This window comes from Anguilla anguilla, chromosome 19 (genome assembly GCF_013347855.1).
Source record: "Anguilla anguilla isolate fAngAng1 chromosome 19, fAngAng1.pri, whole genome shotgun sequence".
NCBI lineage: Eukaryota > Metazoa > Chordata > Actinopteri > Anguilliformes > Anguillidae > Anguilla > Anguilla anguilla.
The window spans coordinates 4,349,570-4,373,316 of record NC_049219.1 but is presented as its reverse complement, the minus strand read 5'-3'; the positions used below and the strand labels follow the sequence as shown (position 1 = coordinate 4,373,316).

At 46.9% G+C, this 23,747-nt stretch overlaps 1 protein-coding gene across 5 annotated transcripts in view; it reads right to left on the bottom strand.

The window, feature by feature from the left end:
* Nucleotides 1–2,516: 2,516 nt before the first annotated feature.
* LOC118218901 overlaps nucleotides 2,517–23,747 on the bottom strand; it is a 28,669-nt gene continuing 7,438 nt past the window's right edge. Inside the window, exons 7-18 of one of the 5 annotated variants that reach the window (XM_035401644.1) lie at nucleotides 22,212–22,514; nucleotides 18,825–19,076; nucleotides 17,457–17,804; nucleotides 16,606–16,727; nucleotides 15,992–16,091; nucleotides 10,753–10,890; nucleotides 10,064–10,254; nucleotides 7,930–8,081; nucleotides 7,286–7,543; nucleotides 6,067–6,253; nucleotides 4,548–4,656; nucleotides 2,517–2,650 (exon numbers count right to left, since the gene is read on the bottom strand). In XM_035401644.1, the coding sequence (XP_035257535.1) occupies nucleotides 2,532–2,650; nucleotides 4,548–4,656; nucleotides 6,067–6,253; nucleotides 7,286–7,543; nucleotides 7,930–8,081; nucleotides 10,064–10,254; nucleotides 10,753–10,890; nucleotides 15,992–16,091; nucleotides 16,606–16,727; nucleotides 17,457–17,804; nucleotides 18,825–19,076; nucleotides 22,212–22,514 (2,279 nt within the window). In that variant the 3' untranslated portion in view covers nucleotides 2,517–2,531. Of the gene's footprint in view, nucleotides 2,651–4,547; nucleotides 4,657–6,066; nucleotides 6,254–7,285; nucleotides 7,544–7,929; nucleotides 8,082–10,063; nucleotides 10,255–10,752; nucleotides 10,891–15,991; nucleotides 16,212–16,605; nucleotides 16,728–17,456; nucleotides 17,805–18,824; nucleotides 19,077–22,211; nucleotides 22,515–23,747 lie in introns of all 5 variants that reach the window. The other 4 variants (XM_035401642.1, XM_035401643.1, XM_035401645.1 and 1 more) reach the window with 4 other exon arrangements.

Below are 23,747 nucleotides of genomic sequence, written 5' to 3'. Positions count from 1 at the left end.
GTTATAGATAAATACTTGTGACCTTTGTGACAGAAATTGCTTGCACATGGAAAATACAGTGGATTTCCTATAAACCATCTCTACTGAACTTGACTTGACTTTATTGTCCCTGTAGAGAAATGTGGTTTGCAGCACTGAGTTATGTTAAAGGGCATCACAGACGCAGACAATAGAAAGTTAGAAACATTGCAAATGTCACAGTAGTAGTAGCACAGGAGTATGCAATATGCAGGGATGCAGCACAGGCAGCCCAGTGTGACACAGACAGCTGGAGCAGCCAGATCAGCTGGTATTAGGCGTGGCTGGTGCCTGATGGCTCTCTGATATCGGAGTGAGTTCCAGTTTCATTTTTGAAAGTAGAAATATATAACTTGACATAACTGTGAGACAATATTTTACAGTAAGATAAGATTGCTATTAAGCTACTTGAACCAATTCATATGCAGATGAAGACATTTGATTGCAAAAGCAACTGTCAACTGAGAAACATTAGCCATAATCTGAATGCTGACTTCAGTGACTATTGAGCATGTGGCTTCATCTAGTGGTGCTTTCTTTAATAGGTTTTATAAAAGGTTGTCAGGTTTTGAATGCCTTCACATTACGGTAGGCCTCCCATCAAATGTATATCACGTTAAATGTCATTAAAAATAAATTATTTTTAAGATTATTACTACTATTATTATTATTAGTAGTAGTAGTAGTAGTAACAACTTCAGAAAAAAGTTGAATTGAGTGTATATTTTCCAGAAAAAATGAGCTCAATTAGATTACACATAACTCAAATGGGTGCCACCGATAGACCGTATAACGAGACCAGGTTAAAACCTAGTGGACCGAATCGGCCGACGTCACAGACATGGGCGGTGTAACTTTATCACTCAGTCAGTCAGTCAGTCACAGACATTCGTGTTTGTAGGGCTGGCCCCGCTGTTGCGGTCCGGCCAAAAATAGGTCAGTTCTAAAGGCACTCCGAGAAAGCCGTGAGTCTCTGTAATTGTTGGTAGAGAGATCCAATCAAATCCCCGTTCGCTACCAAGAATCTACCAATGAATTGAAGAGGATAGCCAATCAGAGCGCGTATGTCTACCAAGACCAATCGCTTGCTCGAGTCTCTCGGGCTGAGAGACGCGCAAATATTGAATGAGGTAAATCGCGGTATTATTTTCCTGCGTCGGTAGGTAAAGATAACCGCAAATTTAAATGAATCATAACTGGGAAAAAGTTACGACAAGCTATGGATAAGTATGGTAATGTTACCAAATGTAATATTAATTAATAATATTAATATTAATTTTTAGTCTTACATTAGTTAAGTCAGCTTCAAACAAGGTAGCCAAGTAACGTTCACCGGTTTAAATTACAGTAGACGATCTAATCTGAGGAACTGTTCTTAATTTACATCAGGCGCAACAAGGTAAAAATATATTTTTAACCTTTAAGTGCTTTTTCAGCAGTTTTATGCCTTTAATTCATCTGAATGATCCTTTGTAACTAGCTATCTGGATTGAACTCCGTTTTCTGTCATTTATAGCTAATCAAATAATCTTGCTCACACTGTAAGAAAATAAAATGTCCTAGAAATGATCGATAGCTAGTTACATTTTTATTTTTCTTTCTTCATTGGGATGGCAGGTATGCCATCCGGCCACATTACACCTTGGCGGGGCGGCATGCCCCATACCTATACAGCACCGACACTTTTCAGGGTTCCCCACAAATATAACCACAACAGCCATAGACACTCAGCCCTTAAAAACATTAATTTCTGTACATTCTGACCCCATTTCAACAGACAGAATTCATAAACAACTTCACACGTCCACACAATAAAGCCCCAAACTAAGGGGATTTTGCGTTTTCTCCTTCTCCTCCTTCCTGCCGCCTAGCCTACAAACAAAATGTCTCCCCATTGGACATTTTACCAACACCAGCCAATCCTTCTCCAACACGATCCAATCAAAATCTCACATACACATGCAAAATAGACATATCTTTTTACTCTAAAACATTTCCTGTCTCAACAGCTAGTTCCTTTGTGGCCGAGTGGTCAATGTCATGGTCTATAGATCGCAGGGACCCTGGTTCATGCCCTGCCGGAAGCAAGTTTCTGAACTGTGCTTTTTTGCTCACTAATATTTGCCTATTACTTATCAACAATTGCTTTTGCACCAAATCTACCCAGCTTTCACCGAACGTATACACTGCATTATGATGTACCATCTGCACGTTCACTTAATCGGCTACAATATCTTCTGTAAAACCACGGACAGGTTTGACCAAAAAATTTCACGCATTGAACAGCAATGTCATGGTGGCGCACTGCCAAAGTTACAGAGTATAAAGGTTGGAACACAACCAGAGAGTCAGTTAGAGGGGAGGACACCAAAATCAGATGCCCTCCTTATCTCTAGATTGCAGTGTTTGAAACAGTGCCTGTTTGTACACAGTTACACAGAGGGAATAAGGACACAGTGCTGTTTGTACAGTAGCACAGAGAGGACGGACTAAACAGCGCAGGTATACACACTTTATTGATGTCTGGGGTTGCGCTGTGTTATAGCGTGTGCTGCACGCACACCCAGTGCTGTCAGAAAAAAGAGGCCAATCAATCCTCCGGCCACTGATAGCATGATCTGGGCTCCAGGCCCTGCAAGGAGTGAGAAAAGCAACCAATCACACAGCAAATTCTAATCCATTCTACTACAATCACAGAACACATTGTAATCCATTCTACTACAATCACACAACACATTCTGATTTATTCTACTACAATCACACAACACATTCTAATTCATTCTGTACAATCACAGAACACATTCTAATTCATTCTACTACAATCACACAACACATTCTAATTCAGCCTTGAACAGTCTAAACAACAATCAATCACAACACCACATTCCAATTCAGTCTAGAACAGTCTAAACAACAATCAATCACAACACACATTCTAATTCAGTCTAGAACAGTCTAAACAACAATCGATCACAACACAGAATCTACCAGCGCCCCCCCCCCCCCCCCCCCCGCCCCGCCCCGCCCCGCCCAAAATGATTTCTTTTCATGGGGCTGAAAATCCCTGACTGCGCCCCTGTGGAAAAGTGCTATATAAATGCAATGATTCATTCAGTCATTCATTATTTGGCTGTTTAATGCAAATATCTGAAAGCCCACCTATTCAAACTAGCCCTTAACTACTTATTCTATTTTAAATAAACAGAACAAACCCTTCTCTTTTCGTATGCAAGTTGAGGCATGCAGCCCATCAGTGACATCTGATTGAACCATAGCTGTAACTAGCCACGTGACGCTAGTTGAAAACATATTCCAAGTAACCAAATTGTGAATTTTAAACATTACCACTTTTACTAGAACCACTACTTCTGCTTTTGCAGCGGAAACAATAATAATAAACTACAATATGCACACATGTATGCACTCACACTCACAACCTCACTCACTCACACACACGCTCACAGTCACTCATTAATTCACACAGTTATGCATTAACTCACACACTCACGCACACACACACACACTCACAGTCACTCACACACGCTCACAGTCCATCATTAACTCACACAATCACGCATTAACTCACGCACACACACACACGCTCAGTCACTCACTAACTCACACACACACACTCACAGTCACTCACTAACTCACACACGCAGACATACACATGCTCACAGTCACTCCCTAACTCACACTCACGCACACACACTCATGTACACACACACACACACAAACGCACTCACACACACGCAGAAACACAGATGCTCTCACACACACTCACATTCACGCACACGCACACACGCGCACAAATACTCACACACACTCACTCACACACACGCTCTCACACACACACTCACATTCACACACTCATGCACACAACAACTCATACATACACACACACATGCACACACACTCAGACGCACACTCACGAACACACAAGCTCACTCTCTCTCAAACAGACACTCACAAACACGCACATACATTCTCTCACATGCACACACACACTCACACACATTCTCACACGCGCGCGCACACACACACACACACAAACACACACATACATTCTCTCACATGCACACACACACACTCACTCTCACACACATTCTGACACACGCGCGCACACACACACTCACACTAATGCACACACACTCTCACTCACACTCACGAACACACAAGCTCACTCTCTCTCAAACAGACACTCACAAACACGCACATACATTCTCTCACATGCACACACACACACACTCACACACACTCACACGCGCGAGCACACACACGCACACAAACACACACATACATTCTCACACACGCGCGCACACACACACTCACACTAATGCACACACACTCTCACTCACACTCACACACACAGACATTCGCATGCACGCACGCACACACACACACACATTTTCTCTCACACACTCGCACATGCACACACACACTCTCACACACACACACACACTCTCTCTCTCTCTCTTTCTCACACACACACAGCAGTATATTCCATTTGTCAATGTCACTGCACTCACAGTTTGACAGTTTCCTCTTTGCTGCAGAGATGGGTCCTGCTGAAAGAATAGCTGTGAGTTTGTCCGGTAGATCTCTTCTCACCTTTTGGTTTTGCCTGGGAGAGCAGTTCTGTACAGATACATACAGGGGGAATGTTTAACCAGCATGAGAACAAACGTGTAGGATGATTGCTGAAATATTCTCCACATTCTCTAACATTCAAGATCTGTAAACCTTGTGCTAACGGAAGATTTAATATTTAAATTATGCAACACGCAGAAAGTAGAAGTGGAGGAACTAGTGTGAGGTGGGTTTGTTCCCATTCTTCAGAAAAGAGCCTATGAGAACTCACTGAGAAAACTAGATAAAGTGAAAGGACTGAATTGCATGCATCAGAAAAACAGTGAGCAATGTAAATATCTAGATAATAAAAATAAATATTGAACTGAGAAGAATGACTGAAAAATACCTGTTATTTGGTCACCACATATTGAACACTCAAAACGGTTGGCTTATGCAATGATGGTGGTTTTAGTGTGAACATGTATTATATGGTCTTTTTAAACTGCGGTCTATCCATCCATGTATTGACTGTTTATCAATGATAGTAACATTACATGACATTATATTTATTTGGCAGATGCTTTTATCCAAAGCAACCCCAAGGTTTTATTAATATTGTGTAATGTAAACACATGCATGGTCAGTAAAGGGGTGTGTCCTGACAGATTGGGGCTCAGATGAGGCCTGTCACATCCCTGGCAGTGAACGCAGGAAGCTCTCAGGCCAGGCTGCTGGCTGACCTGTCTCAAACACACCCATCGTTATCAGCCCTCTTACTCAATCCCAGCCTGAGGAGGAGGCGGCTGGGTCCCTCTTACTCAAAGCCCAGCCTGAGGATGAGGCGGCTGCGTCCCTCTTACTCAAAGCCCAGCCTGAGGATGAGGCGGCTGGGTCCCTCTTACTCAAAGCCCAGCCTGTGGATGAGGCGGCTGGGTCCCTCTTACTCAAAGCCCAGCCTGTGGATGAGGCGGCTGGGTCCCTCTTACTCAAAGCCCAGCCTGAGGAGGAGGCGGCTGGGTCCCTCTTACTCAAAGCCCAGCCTGAGGATGAGGCGGCTGGGTCCCTCTTACTCAAAGCCCAGCCTGAGGATGAGGCGGCTGGGTCCCTCTTACTCAAAGCCCAACCTGGCTTCCCTGGCGGGAATATACCAAGGTGCAGTTTGTGGCAGCAGGGAGTTACCATTGTGTACAGATTGCAGTGGTGGGGAGTTACCATTGTGTACAGTTTGCAGTGGTGGGGAGTTACCATTGTGTACAGATTGCAGTGGTGGGGAGTTACCATTGTGTACAGATTGCAGTGGTGAGGAGTTACCATTGTGTACAGATTGCAGTGGTGGGGAGTTAACATTGTGTACAGATTGCAGTGGTGAGGAGTTACCATTGTGTACAGATTGCAGTGGTGGGGAGTTACCATTGTGTACAGTTTGCAGTGGTGGGGAGTTACCATTGTGTACAGATTGCAGTGGTGAGGAGTTACCATTGTGTACAGTTTGCAGTGGTGGGGAGTTACCGTTGTGCAGTTCTCATCTTGGCTGCATATTCTGCTCAGGCAGTGAAGGTAGATGTGGGAGTGGTCAGACATGGTGAACATCTGAATGGAGAACCTCTTCCTTTGAGGGGAACTGCTCTGGAGGTACCAGCGGAAGGTTCTGTCGTTTGGGCAGCTGAAAGAATAATGGGCTGTGTGCCTAATTAAAGCCTTTCACACACATCCAAGCGTCCTGTATTACTGTCATTTCCTTCCACCCCCTTTTGAACAAAATCCCCTATCACACTCATTGAAATTTATTAGGAGCACAACGCACATACTCTAATGACAATATAGCTTCAAAGAACAATTACCAAACCTTCAATATGGAATACTGTGCGGACCCAAATAGCCTCTAGGGCAAACAGGACAGGATTTTTTAGTGTTTTTTTATGGGGCGACATAGCTCAGTAGGTAAGAGCGTTTGTCTGGCAGTCGGAGGTTGCCGGTTCAATCTCCCACCCTGGGCGTGTTGAAGTGTCCCTGAGCCGGACACCTAACCCCTAATTGCTCCCAACGAGCAAGTTGGATAATAAGCCATCTACCGTCACCTAATAAGCCAGAAAGAGAAATAATAAAACCAGAAATTGCTACCAAAATATAATATGAAGAATAAAAATTACATTAAAAAAACAAAAGCCATTAAATTACCCAGGTTCATGTTTTTGGTATAAAGAGTGCAATCCTAATGTTATCTGTAATAGGGCTATTCAACTGGCAGCCTGGGCATCAAATGCAACCTACTACTGATGCACTCTTGGGCCTCCAAAATAAAGCCTTTTTATAAGGCATCTACTGTTATCACACATGTACAATAAAAACTTATTCATACACTGTTTTAAAAGTACATGTTAATGAGACAAATACTACACATGTACATGTCAGCAGAGCTTCAGGCACTGGAAATTAATGAATTATGATTACAATGAGGCAGCATCAACCCAACAATCGAATCACAGACAAAACGTAAAGGAAAAGAGAGAGAACACACCGCCTCACCCCCCTCTCAGGAGCAGAGAACTCATCACCCTGAGGAACAGAGGACTCACCCCCAAGGGAGCAGAGAACTCACCACCCTGAGGAACAGATAAATAATCCCCACCCCACTCAGGAACACAGAACTCAACCCCACCCCCACACCCCCCCCCCTCAATATGAGAGAACTCACCCCCCCTTCAGGAAAAAAGCCTTCTTCTCCTCTTGTGGGTCTGCAGTCTGTGTGGCCCAGCAGGACTCCAGCTGTAGGCTCATGTTGTAGGCCAGGCTGTTCTCACAGTGCAGGGTCACCTGGATGTACAGCTTCTCTGCAGAAGGGAGCTCCACAGGGCCAGTGTAGTTGTATGCGTAAGATGAGTCACTGTACAAGGCCATGCTGATCTCCAGGAGGCGGGACGAATTCACCTGCACCACACTGTGAGAGCTAACCCTGCAGAGGAGCAGAGCAGAACACACAGCAGACACATCATCCGTGTCCACATCCACTAGATTTCCTAGAAAAGCACATTTGTTTTAAAATAGCAATTTGCTAAAAAATAAACCACAGTACCAGCACATGAAATGTATGACCAACAATGTGTGATGGAATAACAGACAAACAAACAGGCTGGATTATGACACACCAATAAAGAACCACACATGCCATTATATTAGCCTTAGTGCTAACAACGACTAAGGTATTTTCATTGAGCCCAGGCTCTGTTACAGTTGTACATGCATAACTACTGAAAATGCTAGTTTGAGGCTTAATGTCCTTCATGCTACTGCCGTGGATGCTGATTGGATGGCTGAATGAGAGAGGGGTGTGTTTCTCACCAGTCCAGACCAGGCTTCATGCGGGCTGTGCTGGTCTGGAGCAGCGGGTAGGCACAGGTCCACAGCACCTTCAGGTCCCTCCGTGTGATGGATCTCTCGCTGCTGAGCGTCACAGTCAACGCGTTCCTCAACTCCACATGCGTCCTGTTAATCTAAATGAGCAGAAAGCGTGTTACACACCCAAGGCATTACACACTCATAATACCCAGTGTGATGTGTTACACACACAAGGCATTACACACTCATAATACCCAGTGTGATGTGTTACACACCCAAGGCATTACACACTCATAATACCCAGTGTGATGTGTTACACACACAAGGCATTACACACTCATAATACCCAGTGTGATGTGTTACACACCCAAGGCATTACACACTCATAATACCCAGTGTGATGTGTTACACACCCAAGGCATTACACGCTCATAATACCCAGTGTGATGTGTTACACACACAAGGCATTACACGCTCATAATACCCAGTGTGATGTGTTACACACACAAGGCATTACACGCTCATAATACCCAGTGTGATGTGTTACACACTGCTAAGCTGGAAAGGTACTCAGTGAGGACCTTGGGACAGGTAGAGGTAGTGAGGGGTGCTGAATGGAGAGATGGGACAGGTAGAGGTAGTGAGGGGTGCTGAATGGAGAGATGGGACAGGTAGAGGTAGTGAGGTGTGCTGAATGGAGAGATGGGACAGGTAGAGGTAGTGAGGGGTGCTGAATGGAGAGATGGGACAGGTAGAGGTAGTGAGAGGTGCTAAATAGGGAGATGGGACAGGTAGAGGTAGTGAGGGGTGCTGAATGGAGAGATGGGACAGGTAGAGGTAGTGAGGGGTGCAGAATGGAGAGATGGGACAGGTAGAGGTAGTGAGGGGTGCTGAATGGAGAGATGGGACAGGTAGAGGTAGTGAGGGGTGCTGAATGGAGAGATGGGACAGGTAGAGGTAGTGAGGGGTGCAGAATGGAGAGATTGGACAGGTAGAGGTAGTGAGGGGTGCTGAATGGAGAGATGGGACAGGTAGAGGTAATGAGGGATGCTGAATGGAGAGATGGGACAGGTAGAGGTAGTGAGGGGTGCTGAATGGAGAGATGGGACAGGTAGAGGTAGTGAGGGGTGCTGAATGGAGAGATGGGACAGGTAGAGGTAGTGAGGGGTGCTGAATGGAGAGATGGGACAGGTAGAGGTAGTGAGGGGTGCTGAATGGAGAGATGGGACAGGTAGAAGTAGTGAGGGGTGCTGAATGAGAGATGGGACAAGTAAAGGTAGTGAGGGGTGCTGAATGAGAGATGGGACAGGTAGAGGTAGTGAGGGGTGCTGCATGGAGAGATGGGACAGGTAGAGGTAGTGAGGGGTGCTGAATGGAGCGATGGGACAGGTAGAGGTAGTGAGGGGTGCTGAATGGAGAGATGGGACAGGTAGAGGTAGTGAGGGGTGCTGAATGGAGAGATGGGACAGGTAGAGGTAGTGAGGGGTGCTGAATGGAGAGATGGGACAGGTAGAGATAGTGAGGGGTGCTGAATGGAGAGATGGGACAGGTAGAGGTAGTGAGGGGTGCTGAATGGAGAGATGGGACAGGTAGAGGTAGTGAGGGGTGCTGAATGGAGAGATGGGACAGGTAGAGATAGTGAGGGGTGCTGAATGGAGAGATGGGACAGGTAGAGGTAGTGAGGGGTGCTGAATGGAGAGATGGGACAGGTAGAGGTAGTGAGGGGTGCTGAATGGAGAGATGGGACAGGTAGAGGTAGTGTGGGGGGCTAAATGGAGAGATGGGACAGGTAGAGGTAGTGAGGGGTGCTGAATGAGAGATGGGACAGGTAGAGGTAGTGAGGGGTGCTGAATGGAGAGATGGGACAGGTAGAGGTAGTGAGGGGTGCTGAATGAGAGATGGGACAGGTAGAGGTAGTGAGGGGTGCTGAATGGAGAGATGGGACAAGTAGAGGTAGTGAGAGGTGCTGAATGGAGAGGTCTGCTAGAGTAAAGGGTGTTATCATTGTCTGAAGGGAGGAAGAAGCAGTAGCATTTGCAGCTTGCTATGCCAGGTTTAGTGAATCAGTTTTGTGACGATGTGCATTCCCAGAATGCACCAGCTGTGTACATGACCTGGATCTGGTGCTGGTACTCACGAGCGTTTGGCCTCCACACTGGGAGGGGGCGCCAGTTATCCTGTAATAATAAAACTTGTCCGTCTCGTTGATGGAGCAGCGACCATCATTGAGGACAACAGTCACATTCCCGCCAAAGTAGTGGATGAGGAAAGGCTTGGAGATGCCTCCAGATACATGGTCCTTCAGGCATAGCGTGAACATCCCCTTCTCTGTTAAGACATGATGTTCTTTAGTCGCATTATGTAGACATAGTTTTGATTAGCCTTTGGTTCATTACTTACACAAGTGCATGAAATGCTAGGCTATACCAATGCTGCCATTTTACAAGTAATACAGAAACAGACACAGCAAACCGCAGCAAACCACATAGGGTGTGTGCATGTGTGTAAGAGCAGCAAGCGTGTGTGTGTGTGCGTGCGTGTGTGTGTGAGTATGTGTGTGAGTATGTGTGTGTGTGTAAGAGCAGCATTATAGTCTGTCACATACACTATTATACTCTGTATGAGAGTATAATGGTGTGTGTGTATGTGTGTGAGTGCGTAAGTTTGTTTGCGTGTGTGTGTGTGTGTGAGTTTGTGTGCACGTGTGTGTGAGTTTGTGTGCGCGTGTGTGTGTGTGAGTTTGTGTGCACGTGTGTGTGAGTTTGTGCGCGAGTGTGTGTGTATGTGTGTGTGTGTGTGTGGGTTTGTGTGTGTGTGCGTGTATACCGTGGCAGGCAGGGCTGAGGATGGGGCTCAGGCTGTAGTACCCCGGCTCACACACGCAGGTGAAGGAGTCCAGGGTGTTGATGCAGACGGAGTTGGAGCTGCACTTGTTCAGGGCGGGGGAGTCACACTCATCTGGGTCTGTGGGTTACACAGTATACTGTCAGTCACACAGAGAACAAGTACACAAGTACGCAGTATACTGCTGCTCCACTCAGTCACACAGGGAACACAAGTACACAAGTACACTTAGGGGTGGACGATATGGCAAAAATATATCACAGTTTGATCCACGGTATGATCACGATTCTTTTTCATGTTGGTTTTTCAGACTATTTTGGAAGTTAATGAACAGTGCAATCAAACTAATATCCCTATTTAAGAAAATATTGCCCTTCAAGGAAACAAAACCTAAGGGCAGAGCAACTGATAGAATGTGTACTTTCACTGCAGCCCGATACTCCCGATCTCTCTGGAAAGGCAGATCGTGGAGACATTTTAATCGTTCACAATCTAGTATCGTCATACCGTCCACCCCTACTGCTGCTCCACTCAGTCACACAGAGAACACAGTATGTGAATGCTGGGCGTTGCTATAGCCTCTGGACACCAGACTCACTGTCATGAGGTGAGAGAAGACCTCGTCTCCCACAGTTTTTACTGAGCCTGGGATACCCTGCATTCCCCTCAATGTGGCAATGACTCCCTCCTCAGGAGAAACCAGTTGAGCCTCCTCAGCATGACTGGATTGTTATATGGCAGCAGTGTTTAGGAGTTCCTCACCATTATATAGAAGAAGATGATATACTTTATTGAACCCCATGGGGTAATTTTTCCTCTGCATTTGACCCATCCTTAGTTACTTAGGATCAGTGGGCAGCTGCCTCTCTGTGCTGTGCCTGGGGACCAACTCCAGTTCTGAGGCCTTGGTCAAGGGCACCTGCAGGAGCGCACCTAACATGCATGTCTTTGAGTGTGGGAGGAAACCGGAGTACCCGGAGTAAACCCACGCGAACACGGGGAGAACATGCAAACTCCGCACAGAAAGACCCCAACCCGAGATTCAAACCCACGACCTTCCTGCTGTGAGGCGACAGCGCTAACCACTTGCTGTGAGGCGACAGCGCTAACCACTATGCCACCGTGCCCGCCCTACAACAATGTTGCATCGCATGAGCTGTCTGTCTATCTGTCCATCTGTCTCTCATTTACATTTCAGGCATTTCACAGACACTCTACAACCTTGAACCAACAGCCTTGGAGCAAAATGTTATACTGCACTGCCACCAACACTTACACACACACATGCACAAACACACACACAAATGCATGTATGCATGAATGCGCACAAGCATGCACGCATGAACATGTGCACACACGTGCATGCGCTAACACACGCGCACACACGCACTTATGGCAGTCCATCGATGACAATGATGACGTTGCTCCAGATTCATTTGTTGGGGGTTTATTGGGGTGTATTACGCCTGTGCATAGCCATGTGGCTGTGCAGGCCAATGCGTGATCCGCAAGTCTTGCCACATGAGGGGCAGGGGTATACGGCACAGGAAAGGGGGGGCCCTGCAGCACGTTGGTGCCTCTGTGCACGCCGCTGCATTCTCCTCTCTGTAGCCTGCTCCTGAAGGTGAGTGATTCCCTGGTGGCAGGTGGAGCTCCAGGTGTGGCGATCAGCAGCCAGGGACTCTAGTACTGGTGGTTTGATGTTGCACTTCTTCAGGAGGGTTTTTAGGTGATCCTGACCATCCAAGAGCTGGCCATAGAGGATCTGTCTAGGTAGCCGGTGGGCAGGCATGCGGATCACATGCCCGACCCAACGCAGATGTCTTTGCGCAAGGAACACGGCAATGCTGGGTGTATGAGTCCGGTCGTGGATTGCCACATAGGGCACCCTGTCTTCCCAGGACACACCCAGGATCCTTTGGAGGCAGCGGATGTGGAAGGCCTCTAGAGTTCGTATGTGCCTCTGGTAGGGGGTCCAGGTTTCCGAACCATAAAGCAGTGTGGAGAGGCAAACTGCCTTGTACACAGCTGCTTTGGTGGAGATGGTTAGGTTCCTGTTCTGGAAGACCCTGGACTTGAGCCTGCCGAAGGCAGCAGAGGCCAGACCAATACGAACCTGGGTGTCGTCGTCGATGTTGCAGGAGGGGGACAGAATGCTACCGAGGTAGGTGAAATGAGGGACGATGGCAAGAGGATGACTATCAAGGGTGAAGGTAGGCGCATGTGGTTGGGGGATGGACTCTTGCACGACTATCTGCGTTTTCTTGATGTTGATCTGGAGACTAATGGCGCTGTATATGGAAGCAACCGCAGTAGGGATTCTGGTGAGTGGGCGAGGAGAGCACAGTCATCAGCGTACTGTAGCTCCAGGATGTGTTGGGTGGTGGTTTTGGTGAAGGCTTGAAGTCGCCGGATATTAAAAAGATTTCCATCTAGTCTGTACTGTATCTGTACCCCATCTGTGGGATCCAGGGATTTGTGAGACAGCAGGGTGATGGTGGAGAGGAACATGTTGAAAATAGTTGGGGCTAGAACACACCCTTGCTTGACCCCCACATCCACAGGGGATTGGGGATTGTTGACCACCGATGCTCACACAGGCTTGCATCCCGTCATGGAGCTGCCGTACGATGTTCCTGAACTTTGGTGGAACCCCCAGCTTCCCGAGTACTTCCCACAGCAATTCCCGGTTTACAGTGTTGAAGGCCTTGGACAGATCAATGAACGCTAGTTACAAGTCTTTGCGGTGTTCTCTGCATTTTTCCTGTACCTGTCTAGCAACAAAGATCATGTCTGCAGTGCTTCGATCATGCCTAAAGCCACACTGGGATTCGGGCAGATGTCTTCAGTTACATGGGTTGCTAGGCAGAGTAGCATGATCCGTGCTAGCACCTTCCCGGCCACTGATAGGAGGGAGATACCTCTGCTGTTACCACAGTCTGCTTTGTCACCCTTGCGCTTAAAGATTGTGATGATGTTAGCATCCTTCCAATCTTGCAGGATGACTTCAGATGACCAGATGGCAGTGATCAGTTGGTGTATTCTACGGGTAAGGAGGTATCCCCCATGTTTTAGTATTTCTGCCGGGATTCCGTCAAGGCCCGGGCTCTTGTGTTTCTTGAGGCCCATAGTGGCTTTGTGTACCTCTGAGAAACTGGGGGGGGGTGGGTGGGTGAGTCCAAATGGTTGACAGGGGGCAGGCAGGGGAGGTCAGAGAGTAGTACGTAGGGTGCTCCAGGTAGAGCTGATGTTGGGATCTGCTGGTGTTTCGGGGATCCTAGACAGTTGGTTTGCAATCTGTTCCCTGAGCTGGTTGATTGAGTGCGTGGACTTCAGTGCATCACAGTTGAGCTTCCTGCATGGTGGTGTTTTCCTCAGTTGAGGGCGGATTTCCAGGTTGAGTTTGGCTCTGATCAAGCGATGGTCTGTCCAACAGTTGGCTCCATGCATGGCCCTGGTGACTCGCACCTCCTTCCTGTCAGCTTGGTGGACAATGATGTAGTCCAGGAGATGCCAGTGTTTAGAGCGGGGGTGTTGCCAGGAGGTCTTGAATTTGTTCTTGAGTTGGAACAAGGTGTTTGTAATGACCAGTTGATGCTCAGAGCAGAGAGTAAGGAGGCGAAGACCGTTGTCATTAAGCTTGCCAACACTGTGCAGTCCGAGCACATCCTTCCATAATCCACTGTCAGAGCCCACTCTTGCGTTAAAATCGCCTAGGAGAATGAGCTTGTCAGTGGATGCTGTTTTATTTATGGCGGAGTGCAGGGAGGCGTAGAAGAGTTCCTTGCACTCAGGGTCAGCAACCAGTGTTGGGGCGTATGTGCTGATGAGGGTGGCATAACGATTGTCTGTGAGGGGAATCCGCCAGGTCATCAGTCTTTCACTGATGCCAACTGGGGATTCTGGGATCTTCTGAAGTAGGCTTGTCCTCACAGCAAAACCTACACTATGGAGGCGACGAGAACCTTCCGGAAGCCCCTTCCAGAAGATAGTGCAGCCTTCTCCCATCTCTGTTATAGAGTCCTCGCCATGGAAGCGGGTTTCGCTGAGGGCCACAATGTCGATGTTGTACCTCTTCAGCTCGTGCGCAACCAGCGCTGTTCTTCTTCGGGGACGACAGGAATCATCACGTACATCCAGGAGAGTTCGGTCATTCCAGGTCGCAATTGTGATTTTTATGTGGGTTTTTTTCTTTTTTTTGTTAATTTTCGACCGGATGAGGGATGACCCGGCAGCTGCGGTAGGCTGCCCGGGTTGAAGAGGAACAGACCTTTTATAGGCCACATTTTCTAAGCCCTTCCCTCTCAGGGTGAGCAGGGCGGAGCTGCTCAGTCACATGAGGAGCTGCCGGAGAGGCACGCTGTTCCATCCCGAGCCTCGGCGACCATCTTTCCCACGCCAGGGTTAGACTAGATACTCCCAGTCACATCCTGACCTGTATCCACCGCCCTTCCCCATCGCCGCAGGACTTAGGGGGTGGGGGTTGGGGTGGGAATGGGGTAGGGTATTTGGAGCAGGCTTGCGCAATTAATAGATTAGAGTGAAGGTAGTTGTGCGCAGTCTCTACCCTCACTGTCTTGGATCCACCCTATGTTTTCCAGTGGCATGAAGAGCTCATGACGACCTTCTATAGAGGGGAGTTGCAGAAGACTGCCAGAACACCGGTCTGTTGGTGACTGCCTAATGCAGGTTTTCTCCACAGATTTATCATTAGGGGTTTACTCCCGTAGCCATAGCACGTGCAAGTGCACCCACTGGGCATTGGGGCAGTGGATGGTGGCAGTCAGGATGTGTCCACACGCCGGTGGGCCTGTGCTGCCTACCTCTGGGGTCCACTGCAGCTCCGAGACCCCCTGCTGTCTGGCCCGAGGCTGCAAAGCACACTGTTACCAACGAGGAGGCACAGTAGAGATCTGGGTGATGGAGAGGCTATGTACTGACAAGGAAAGACTTACGCACTCTGCTTTTCCAAAACTCAGTTGAGTTAGTCAGCGGCAGTGCCTGGGAGCGAGAAGCAAGCAAGCAGACAAGCATGCAGCTATGCTAGCTCAGGGGGGCTGCACTAGGCACATCACACCACCCCTGTGGACCAAGTCCACCAGTCCACACGCACACACACACACACAGTCTCAAGGGTTTTATTTCACTGGGAACAGAACAGCCAATATTCCTCTGTCAGCTACCCATCACACACAAATCCCCCAGCATGTCTCGCACCTACCGTCCCAGTAGATGCTGTCGTCTGTGACGGTGATGTGGGCGTGGCCGAGAGAGATAATATGCTGCAGCTGCTCCTCAGGGCGGAGGATCACTACCCCATCCTGGCTGGAAACATCAAAGCTTTCAAAAGTGATCTTGGTTTTTGTTTTCCTCTCGCTGTCTTCAAACGAGATCAGCTGCACCTCCGCTTTTGGCCAGAACTTACTCAGTAAGTTCTGCAGCTGGTAAAAAGGAAATGGAAACCAAAAAGAAAATTGTAAAGCTGGTCCATCATGCACAGTTGGCACAGGCTGACTGCAGGTGCCCAGGTGACTAACAGAGGCCTGTCCCAAGTGAAGAAGTGAGAGGAGGATAGTCTCGCTCGTACAAACCACAGCAGGGGTGCACAAGGGCCCGTCCATTTCAGGATTTTAGGCAAACTTTAGCCTGATCAAATCTTAATCTGAGATTTGTAAAAACACCAGCAGTGATTATCAAAAGTGATTGTTTTCAATTTTGTTGAAGGTGATAAAAGTTCAACTAAAATAATGCTATGAAAACATGTACTACAAAACGCTATAAACAGAACGGTGCGATAAGCGGCAATGACTGCTAGGACCCGGGAACAGGACCCACCTTGCTTTTAATAATGCCCTCCAGCAGGACTCGAGCTTCTGCCCTCGGATCCTCCAGCGATGGCGGCATTGTCCATGGCACAACAAGGAACATTTCATGGCTGGGGAGATGAACCTGCAGTCCTACAGTTGGGGGGTTAGGGGCACAAACACTGATGTAAAAATGTGTCTGAATGAAAGCTTTCTGCAACCAGCCCATGTTACCAGCCTTCAGGACACAGACCTACCGTGGGCCTGACCAGAGTCCGTGGTTATGAATAAATGTCAAATTTTTGCACCTGTGCATGCAACCACATACGTAAGCCTTTAATAAGATAATTCAGGCCAACTTCAAAACAAAGAGGCGGTCTGTCAGTACCAGCCTGCTTTAACACTGACCGAGTCAGTACCAGCCTGCTTTAACACTGACCGAGTCAGAACCAGCCTGCTTTAACACTGACCGAGTCAGAACCAGCCTGCTTTAACACTGACTGAGGAGGTCTGTCAGTACCAGCCTGCTTTAACACTGACCAAGGAGGTCTGTCAGTACCAGCCTGCTTTAACACTGACCGAGTCAGTACCAGCCTGCTTTAACACTGACTGAGAAGGTCTGTCAGTACCAGCCTGCTTTAACACTGACCAAGGAGGTCTGTCAGTACCAGCCTGCATTAAGACTGACCGAGTCAGAACCAGCCTGCTTTAACACTGACCGAGTCAGAACCAGCCTGCTTTAACACTGACCGAGTCAGAACCAGCCTGCTTTAACACTGACCGAGTCAGAACCAGCCTGCTTTAACACTGACTGAGGCGGTTTGTCAGTACCAGCCTGCTGTAACACTGACCAAGTCAGTACCAGCCTGCTTTAACATTGACCGAGGCGATCTGTTGTTTGGTCTGCAGAGTCAACAACTCTGGGTAGCAGGATGTCTCCAGGGGCATCGTTGGGGGCACTGCCAGGGACTTCCTCTGGGATGAAGTAGAGCACAGCTGGAGCTCCACGCTCGCCACCCTCGCACTCTGGCACCACCTCCAGGTCATACGGGGAGCCAGGCCTCAGGCCCGGCAGAGGCAGGGGGGGGCCTGCCAGCCTCCCCTTCCGGACGCTCGGGCCGCCCCTCTCAGAGAGGCGGTACAAGAAGGCCACGCCCACCCCAGACCTGCCGCTCCACAGGGCTATCGAGTCCTTCTGCCTAAATCGGAGATCCAACACTTCACCAGGGCCTGTGGGCAGAGCAAACCAGCAAACATTCATCAGGGCCTCCCCAACACTTCACCAGAGCTCCTTCCTAAATGACTTTGGGCTTATCCTGGCCTAACGCAAGCTTGGAGTTGGTTGCTAAAGGGCGCAGAACGGTGTGGGGTGGAATTTGACGGTGCCTCACCGAAGACAAAGGGCATGTGGAAAGACCAAAATATTTTTCCAACCTGCAGTTTACCAACAACAAAACTTGGAGAAATGGAGAAAAAGTGCAAGTTCAACAAAATGCTCAGTTTTCATCTAGAACAGTTCATGAGCAATAAACATTTTACATTATTTATTTAAACATACATTGCGCCAAATTCCAAAAATATTTGAGACAAGCATTCTGCCCTACAAAGCCTAAGTGCAGTAACTACACTAAGGGTAAAACTGAGAAAAATGGCTTTAAAATGTTTTAAAGTGTTGAGACCGACAATTTGACACATTTCTCCAATAAGAGTCGACAAGTGTTTGATCAATAGATAATTAAGCCCACCACAGAAGTGCATTCACCCACAAGTGTAGGTTTTCCATCCATTCAACCTACTGATGTGGTGTGGCTATCTGTCACACCACTATTTGTCATTTGCACCTCAAAGCAGAGGAAGTCAGCTGGACCATAATTATCACCTGTCAAATCACTGGATTCAGATGATCATCCTTTTCATAAAGTTGACTGTTTGTAGCCCATTTTTTAACAGACCTCTCCCCCTCACAGCCAGGTCCCTCCCCCACACAGCCAGGCCTCTACCCCACGCAGCCCGACCCCTCCCCAAAACAGCAAGGCCTCTCCCCCAAACAGTTAGTCCCCTCCTCCACACAGTCAAGCCCCTCCCCCACACATCCAGGCCCCTCCCCCACACAGTCAATCCCCTCTGCAAAACAGCCAGGCCCCTCCCCCACACAGCCAGGCCGCTCCCCCACACAGCCAGGCCCCTCCCCCACACAGCCAGGCCCCTTCCCAATACAGACAGCCCTGCCGCCCAACCCTATTGGCCCACCTGTTTTTGTCTGGATGGTGCTAACGCTCATGACCGTGCTGTCCCCACACAGGGCCTCCACCCTGCAGCTGTACTGGTGGCAGGGAAGCAGGCCTGTCACTGTGTACCAGGTGAGGAACGTGGAGCTCTGGAGCTCCCCCTGGTGGTACACCTTAAAGCTGGAGATGGAGGAGATGTTCTGCACAGACCAGCTCACCGTATAGTTGTGTGAGCCAAAGGAGGACTGGTGTAGGTTTATGATTTCAGAGTTTGCTAGGGGACAAAAAAATAAACAAAACTCTTTCATCAGGCAAAGCTTTCAAACAGTAATATCCAAGGCAATATTAGCATTCCCCTGTTAGATGTGTTGGAAGTGATGAAGTCGATTCACTGTTCAAAATTAGAGGAGAGATTGACACACAAACTCTTAATCCAGCACATTCCATCATGTGCCAGGTCATGCGCCAGGGACACACTTAACAAAATCACATGATTTCCTTTGGCAGGAGCTTGGTAATCCTGCACTGACAGCAACATCTGGTGAAAAATCCAAGAAACCTACAAGTATATTAATTAAGTTGACAGCAAAACCATAGAGGTTTTTTCCACTAGCCTCTGCCTTGGGGCTAGATAAAAGAATGCATCAATGTAGGACTGCACCATACATCTAACTGCAGTTTTTAAAGCGTATTAAGACTAACTGTGGGATTGTAGTGTATAGGCGTCTTTTTATTTAATCTGTTCGCTCCGGCATTATTTACTCAGTAAGTGCTGAATGTGCTGTGGTATCTGCAGCTTCCCATGCCGGGAATCAGGAAATGAATCATCAAAATGTTTTTAAAATATGTTGCAAACCACCACTCCAATGCCGCAAAGTTCAGTTAAGCTGTGCCATTGTTGTGAATGATGGACTTGTGTTATTTTTCTTTCTTTTCCACGGGAGCAACACAGAGAGATTTTACTTTAGTGAACGGGGATCACTGGTATTGTATGATCTTCTTCGGTTTAATTTTGTTTAATAAAACGTGATACTGTTGTCATAATTTCTCAGTTGTAGCATAGATCATTTAAGCTAGCCAGCTACAGGTTTAACAGGAAATTAAAACTGGACAATAATGTAGCTGCACCATACCCACTGATAGTATATTCAGTATAACCCGCTGTGTTGGCAGGTGTGTTATGCACTTTACACTGTGCACTGCTCGTCTCTGGTCCCGAAAATACCAACAGTCACAAGCCGCACCCAGTACACCATGTCACACCGTTGACTGCGCCCATGCAACACTGATTCCATTAAATAGCCCTAAATCTTACTCTAGGAATACCTCCTGGATCAATAATTATATACACCCCTTAAAATGGGATTGTAGAAAGGCCGAGCGCCAAGTTCATTACAGTCTTTTGAAGGATCTTATGCTAAAATTTTAATACTACAGGTAAGAATCGAGACCAAAGTAATTCTCCAATCTGATATCTGAAAATAGCCACAACCCAAGAGTCCTTTTCAATACCATCGATAGCATTGTCAATCCGTAATCAAAATGCAATCTGAAATCATCTGTTGTGTGAAAAGTTTGCCTTTCTTTGTCAATAAGATTATTAATATCGGAGTTCCAAATTCTGTTAATATCAGAGGTCCATTGTTCAGCCTCTTTTGAAGAACCCTAATCTAGATTCCACTGTCCTAAACAATTACAGGCCAATCTCAAAGTTTCCATTTCCTTAGAAGGTATTTGAAAAGGTGTTGTCAAAGCAGTTATTGACTTTTATAATTACTAATAATCTATTTACAAAATTCCAAGCTAACTTTCACGCAATGCATAATACCAAAACGGCTCTTCACAAAGTAACTAACAATTTTCATTTAAACGCAGATAACGGTGCTTGCTCAGTACTGGTTTTATAGATCTCAGTGCTGTCTTTGATATGGTTGTTATGGTTTAATTGACCGCCTTACAGACTGGGTGGGCATTGTGAATCCTGCCCTGACGTGGTTTCCTGCTCATCTCACTGGCAGGCAATGGAGGAGGAGTTAGGCTTAGATGTGCAGGCCAAGTAAACATATTGTGGCAAAAAGGTTATTCCCAGTAAGAAATTGTAAAGAAGCTTAAGATTTCCAGGTGCAGTGTTCAGTACATGCAGGGCAGGATCCAGCTGATGGACAGCTATTTTACCAGAAGACCAAGAAATAGCAAAATAAACTGTCAAAGTTAATAGCAAAGTAAAACTGCACCACAACTACAGGAAAAGCTCAATGCAACAACAGAGACACCAGTTTTTCCAGTGAAACAGTGGCTATGATCTGCTGGTCTAAAATGTTGTGTATCTGCAAAAAAGCCCTTGCTGCACACTATTAACAAGAAAAGACTCCAGTGGGCCAAGCACCATCAATACTGGACCAAGAAAGTTTGGTAAAAGGCATATATATATATATATATATATATATATATATATATATATATATATACACACACACACATACATATATACATACAGTATATACAGCACATTTACTTGGCTCTGCAAATCTAAGCCTAACTTGCTCCTCCTTTGCCATATTTCTTACAACTTTAGTGCCAAATTCACTTACACTACAAGCCAAATGGTATTAGGCTACCTGTGGTTTAAAAAAAACGCATCAATGAGATTTCAGTCAATTTAACAATTTTACTCCTCTGCCTCCAAAAAGATTAGATAGACCTCCAATAATTTCTTTAACTGTAATTAAAGCCAAAGGAGGTTATTTTGAGAAAAGTTGTGTTTTAAGTTGTTTTAAGTAAAACTCATTGTTGTGTTATTGTAGGTAGAAATTGAAAATGTCTATACTTTGGTTTGTTATTCAATAAATGTCCATAAATTAACTGAATTCCGCCGTACCTAAAGTTTTTTTCTAAAAATTATTTTTTTTTAAACCCACAGATGGCCTAATACTTTTGGCCTGAACTGTACTGTACACCACACAACCAATACATGGCCAAAAGTATGTGGACACCTGACATTCAACATTTTATCCAAAATAATTTATGTTAATATGGAGTTGGCCCACCCTTTGTTGCTATAACAACTTCCACTCTTCTGGGAAGGCCCTATTCAAGATATCGGAGCACTGCTGCAGGGATTTGCACTGATTGGGCCATTAGGTCTGGCTCACAGTTGGCTTTCCAATCCCAAAGGTGTTGGATGGACTTGCAGTCAGGTTTCTGTGCAGGCCAGTCATGTTCATCCACACCATTCTCAAACCGTTGGGAAAGCATAGAATCATCCAGAATGTGATTGTATGCTGTAGCATTAAGATTTGCCGTCACTGGGCCTAGCCCAAACCATGAAGAACAGTCCCAGAACAAGGGGTGTCCAGATACTTTTGGTCATATGGTGTGGGTGCCAGACAGAGGCGCTCTGTAGCTATACCAGAGTTTCCATCGCTGAGGACCATCCTGCTGAGGCGGGACTGGCCCACAGACTGGCACACCACCTGAAGCCCCAGCTGCACCCTGCTACAGGGAGGCAAGCTGCCCACGGTGAACACCGGGCTGCCCAGCATGTGTCTGAAGCTCCTCTCCTCCAGGACGTGGCCAGAGCCGTCCACGTGGAAGACCGTGAGCAGGAAGGCGGTGAGGCCCGAGGCGGGGTCGCTCGGGGGGCAGTCCCATCCCACGGTCACGCTGTTGCTGTCCCAAGCGGTCATCCTGAAGTTCCTGGGCACGTCAGGATCTGGGCATTCACACAGGGAACTTAACACGGCACTCTGAGCACGCACCAGCACAGCCAAGCTTTACAATGTGATCATACACACAAACAGGCTAACCCATGAGCCTATGCATGTTCGGCTACAGTAATTGCACAATGCTAATGAACCAGCTGGTGCTCATATGGCAATAGGGCAGCTCACAGAAGTGTGCTACTTATCAGACCTCCAAAAGAAGGGAGTCAGCAAATTAGATAGATACAGTGCTCAGTAGCAAAATACCCTACTGGATCAGCATTATGTGAACCTTAGGTTCTCCATAATACAATGTGATCAAGTTTTGTATCGTTACAGTAGAAACCTGATAACATGGGAAACAAGTTGGTGTCTTCGGTGGTGGGGTGCTGACTAAAGATCTTGATACAAATGGGTCAGTGGCCAGCCAGATACCAAGGTTAACCCGGTGTGATAAGCTTACAGAGATAGCACAAGCAGGATCATTGATCTGTACTGTTTGGTCCTGATTGTGTCTTTATTTCATGACTTGGTGTTTTGCTTTGATCTTTCTGTATATATGGGGAAAGGTGCAATGGTTCAGGGAGACTCGTCTAAACTCGTCTCTGCGCATATGCAAATGTGTATAGCCATTTCACCACTCACATTTTGCACCATTGTATATTGTTAATATTACTGGACACACTGAACAATAAACTGCATTCATTTTAACCTGCCATTCTTCGTTGACTCTTGCCACTGTACACCTAGCAGTTTAAGGTCCTAACATACACATAGAACTGAGGATACCAGCACCTCGTAGTTACTGGCCTATACACTAGTGTTGTACCTGTTCATACTCAATTGTATTTATGCAGGCTACACAAGCCAGAGACACATCTGCCTCTACCAAGTTTTAGACAGCGATCAGTATAGAGACACACTACTGGTGGAAAGCAGTTTCCTCTGGCCATGCATTACTGTTAGCACCAGAGGAAAGGTGAAAACACTATTTTGGAGTCAGATAATCAAGATTACATGAAATTAATCCCATTCCAGCAAGACTACACACGTTCCTTCACCACTCAGATACTTCCACTGTTTGGTTTGCGGACGGGTTTCTTACAGTTGGTGACCTCCACATGCCGTATGGAGTATCCGAGGGGTTTCTTACATGAATCTACTGGTGCTCACATATACCTGCTGGTGCACATCTGAATCTGCTGGTTCACATTTGAATCTAAAGGCTCTCTTACAAATCTACT